This window comes from Corvus brachyrhynchos, unplaced genomic scaffold (assembly GCF_000691975.1).
Source record: "Corvus brachyrhynchos isolate BGI_N302 unplaced genomic scaffold, ASM69197v1 scaffold338, whole genome shotgun sequence".
NCBI lineage: Eukaryota > Metazoa > Chordata > Aves > Passeriformes > Corvidae > Corvus > Corvus brachyrhynchos.
In genome coordinates, this window is record NW_008239334.1 from 879,858 (window position 1) to 884,629 (window position 4,772).

Genomic DNA, 4,772 nt, shown 5'->3' on the forward strand with positions numbered 1-4,772 from the left:
CACCGAGCCGGGCATGGGCGCACCGAGCCGGGCATGGGCGCACCGAGCCGGGGATGGCCTCACCGAGCCGGGGCTGCTGCGCTGCCTTCCCAGCCCCGCTACCAGCGCAGGGGCTCCAGCTCCGGCAGCTCCACTGCGCTCTCCTGCCTCCTCCTCACAGCAGCTGCTGGAACCTCGGCGAACAACTGAAAAGTGTGGCCAGGCGCTCTGATGCTCTGAAATGTGGGGTGTGGTGGTGGGGGCTTGGCCACAGATTGCTGCGGGTGCCACAGACTTCCACAGGGTCAGTAGAACAACTCGTGGTCTTTGTTTTGCTGTTATCTGCTCTCACCTCAGTTTCTTCAAACTCTATTTAATAAAGAAAACGTGGGGAGCGTCTCCCTCCCTCACTCGAAGGTGAGCTGTGGGCTGGGGTCCCTCGGGTGAGCAGTCAGCTGGCTGGGACTGCTCTGTTTGCAGCTTGCTCTTGGTCCTCTCTGTTCTTCCTCCATATCCTTGTGCCTCATTCCCTTGGAGTTTGCCAGGCAGCCTGCCAGGAATTCGGTGCAGAGTCGCTCCCTCTTCCCTCAATTTGTCCAAAACACATCAGCAAAGGTCCCCGTGCATCATTCTAACAAATAACTTTCTGCTGTTTAGGCGGGACCTGCTTTTCTGCTGAAATCAATCAGGTCCATCAATGATCGTAAGAGATCCTGCAGTAAGTTCCGATGTTCTTGTGCAGTGGCTTCCTTTGCCTTGTTTATTTATAGAGCTGAGCTGTGTCACTGTGCTGGACTTTGGCCTGTGACAAGGGTTACATCAGATAAGAGATGAGATGCCTGATCTCAGCTAGGGAACAGATGCCAACACTCTGTGATAAGAAACAGAATGATGTGCTCCCTTTTGTGCTTTTTCTAGACCTCTTTTATTATTCGAAGATGGAGAAAAAAAGAGCCTGGCCTTTAACAACCTCTTTTCAGTTTGACCCATGTTCCCTAAAAATGGGCTGTGTCAGCTGTGGTGTAACAATTACTGCAACTTCTGTGCCATCCCAGACATTGACTGAAACTGGGCAGGGTTTTTTGATTGTCATGGGAAGACTCAGCAGGCTGAATTAATGTAAAATCCATCTAATATTTATTATTACTCATGAAAATGTGACAACACTGGCTGAAGCACAAGCTGACCAGACTCGAGTTTAGTCTAAATGGACAGACAAGACAAATGGTGTGAGAACAGTCAGTGAGCTTGTGAGCTGCTGGACTGTGAACAGCAAAGAACACATCCTATTTTTCAATCAACTCAACCAATCCTCACGTTAAAAAACCCCAAAACCCTCAACACGAGACAAAATTTCCATCTTCTGTGTTTAGAGATTATATTCCATAAAGACATATATTCACACACAGCTTCAGAGCAGCTTCAGAGCTACAGGTTGCTGCAGTTTCCCGAGAGTTCCTTAGCAAAGCCAGGTGGTTTATCAGTGGTCTGGTACCCACTGGAGGGTTCTACCTTTGTTTATGACTCTGGGTCTGTTGTTTGCTCTTTAAGAGCTGGGTCTGGTTTTTCGCACAGGATATAGGTCTTTAAAATTAAAAGGTACGTGGTTTTGAACTTCTTTATCTTGCAGGCATAGACAATGGGGTTCATGGCAGAATTGGCATGGGATAAGAGGATTCCCAAGTACATCAAATACGGGGGGATCTGAGACTCGGGGTAGAAATAGGAAACGCAGTTTATAATGCACAGAGGCAACCAGGATATTGCAAACAGGAAAAGAACAAGTGCAAGAGACTTGGCTGTCTTGAACTCCTGGCCATAGAAAGCCCCAGCCCCTCTCACACCGGTCCCTTGGCTGAGCTTTGTGCGGATGATGTAGAAGATCTCGGCATACAGGGCACACATGATGAGCAGGGGCACGAGGGTCCATGTGAAGAAGCAGAAATACACCATGTAATCCATCCTCATCACGGAGATGAACCGGCACCTCAGGAAGCTGGAGCTCCTTGGGTCTGCCTTGTTCCAGCCAAACATGGGGACAAGCCCTCCCAGCAGGGACAGAGACCAGCACAGCCCCAGGGCCCACCAAACTCTCCTCTCTGTTGTGATTATTTTATATCTGTAGGGGAAGAAATCCCAGGTCATGTTAAAGAGAAGTGTTTTAAAGTAGTTAAGGGTGAACTCGCCTGTTCAGGTACTGCAGGATCATTGTTAGAAAATGAAGCATTAACTTTTTTTGTGGGGAAACCAAATTTTATCTTGAGAGAAGCCCCAACTGTTCATTTGTAACAGTTACTTTGCAGCATCAGTAAGAACTGGGCTTAAGTTCCCTTGTTTAAAATTGGATGTTTTCACCTATTTTATTTCTTCTTTCATTATGATCTTAGTTCTCCTCTTGCCAGGATATTGCTTTGCTGCAGTCCTATCTTATTTCTTTGCTTCCTTGGGTGTACCTTCCTCTTTATATTTGGTTTATGCCATTTGCAGGATTAAAATTCATTCTTCAGCTTCACAGGTCCTTTCCCATTATAAAATATGACTTCTTGGATGCTTGAGGTTATGCTTTGCTTTTCTAGCTTGTGTACTTTTCATTTAAATGTAAACTTTAGTTAACTGTTAATAAGTTTGTTAGTACTTTTGTATTTTCAGCAAATACTAAAAGGAACTTTATTTAGAAGACAAGCCTCAGAAACCCAAAGAAACTTGTAATACGCTCAGCATCCTGTGCAGTTAACCAAAGTGGTGAAAATTCAAGTGTGCCCACAGACACATCCTGTGACTAAATTCTGATCGGTGATAACACCTGGTAACACCGAGCTGTTCGTGAGCACCCCCGGGTGCTCAGGTGGGCTTTGAGGCACAAGCATCCACTTCAAGTAATTATTTGTTAGAAAGGGGCCAGGTTAAGGAGGACAGAGGAGGTGGGGCAGAAGCTGGGCAGAGGAGCCCAAGGCAGCCTCACCTGGTGGGCAGCTTTACTCGCAGGTACCTGTCGATGGCGATGGCCAGCAGGGACAGGATGGAGGCGTTGGTGAACACCACCATGAGGCAGCACATGAAGAGGCAGCTGTAGGAGGGCACGGTGACGCCCAGGCTCACCACAATGGCCAGGGGCATGACCAGGAGCCCCACGGCAATGTCGGCCAGCGCCAGGGACGCGATGAAATAGAGAGTCGTGTTCTGGAACGCCGGGTTCAGCCTCACCACCCAGATCACCAGGATGTTGCCCAGAGTGGCAAACAGAGCCACCAGGCACTCGCTGCCGATGTAAATCGCATCCAGGCTGCTCAGGGCCAGGCTGTTGTTTGGCATCGTGAGCTCCTGCAGTTGCTCCCTCGCTGGCTGAAGCTGCGGAAGGAAATGCAGGCATCGATGGCCACGTGTGGGATCTTCAGTGTCTGCTGCTCGCTTGTTCTAGAGACGCTCCAACATCCAAACCTCTGCACTATTTCATGTCCTCAGCACCCAGGCAGCAAATCAGCTGTTGCCTCCCCCAGCTGCAGATATCTCAGCATCCAGGAACTGTTCCCCTCTCTGGAGACCCCTCCTGAAGCTCACTGCATCCCTTCAGCAGCCTCGAGTCAGCAAAGTGCCTTGGGAAGGAAGCCGTCTTCAAGGGAAAGGACGGGCAGTCCTTCTTACCAGCAACTTATAAAGAAACAGTTTTACAGGTTCCTCTTACAAGCCGTTTTGGAAGTCAAAAATGTCAACAGCAGTTGGCTGCAAAGCTGCCACTTATCATTCCAGTTAATCTGTCCACAGTCGCTATCACAACTGAGGCAGCTCAGGGGTGTTGAAGGCAGCTGCATTAAAAAACGAAAGGCTCATGGGTGAAGGTAAGGACAGGGAGAGGTCACTCTGTCGTTACCAACGTGGCAAAGCAGACTTGAGTTGGGGAAAAAATAACTCCCAATCAAATCAGAGTAGGACTACGAGAAAGAAAACTAAGTTGTAAAGGCAGAGGGAGGGTGCTGGAGCAGAGGCTCCACCCTGTGAGAACACCCTGACCCGGCCGGACGGGGCGGCCGGAGCTGCGGCCGGAGGATGGAGCAGCCCCTGTGCAAGCGGGGTTTGCAGCAGCGCTCAGGTTTAACAGCTCTGGCCCTGCCCATCCCTTTTCCTCCGAAGGCAGGTGCTTTCCGTGGGACACTGTGTCCGAGGGCGATGCCACCGAGCCCAGCTGGGGCCAAATCGGGGGGGTTCCACCCAGTACCCCCTGTTCCCACCAGGTTCCTGCCGGGGCAGGCACAAGGTGCTCTGATACTCCTCAGGTGCTTCCTCACCAGGCAGCATCTGTTTCCTGTCCTAAATATGACAAAGCCACGGTGCTGCACTGCTGTAACTCCTCCGTCACCAAAGGAGGATGAGCCTGTGCCCTTCTGCTGCCCCTGCCCCGCATGAGCGCGGCTTTCCCTCAGCCCTGGGGTGCTGTGGGTGCTGCATCCCTTCCTCGGGCCCTGCATCCTCCTTCGGGGGCACTCTGCCCTTCTCCCACTGCTCTCCTTCAGCCCCAGGCTCAGGAAACACAGGGCTGGAGGTTTTTACAGCTTGCAAAGTGATTAAACACTCCGTGCAGAGGAGCCAAATGGGGCCGAGCGTGGGCTCAGGGAGCAGCTTGGTGTGACCCAGCCCGAGGTGCTGCTCAGGAGAAGCCCAGCCCTGGCTCTGCTGGCAGCCAGACCTGCGAGCGAGCTGCAGCAGGGCTGTGAGGCAGCACCTGAAGGCTTTGGTGCAGATTAGGATTCCAAGGCGTATTTTTAGATGCCGTTATTGAGCTGAGGCGGCGGAGCCTG

General features: G+C 51.1%; 1 protein-coding gene across 1 annotated transcript; it reads right to left on the reverse strand.

Moving 5' to 3' along the window:
* Window positions 1-1,093: 1,093 nt before the first annotated feature.
* ADORA3 (adenosine A3 receptor) lies at window positions 1,094-4,007 on the reverse strand. Its single transcript, XM_008638992.2, has 2 exons — window positions 2,942-4,007; window positions 1,094-2,098 (listed from the first exon to the last, which is right to left on the reverse strand). The coding sequence occupies exons 1-2, from the start codon at window positions 3,289-3,291 to the stop codon at window positions 1,498-1,500; spliced, it is 951 nt and encodes a 316-aa protein (XP_008637214.1). The 5' UTR covers window positions 3,292-4,007; the 3' UTR covers window positions 1,094-1,497.
* Between the last annotated feature and the right edge of the window lie 765 nt (window positions 4,008-4,772).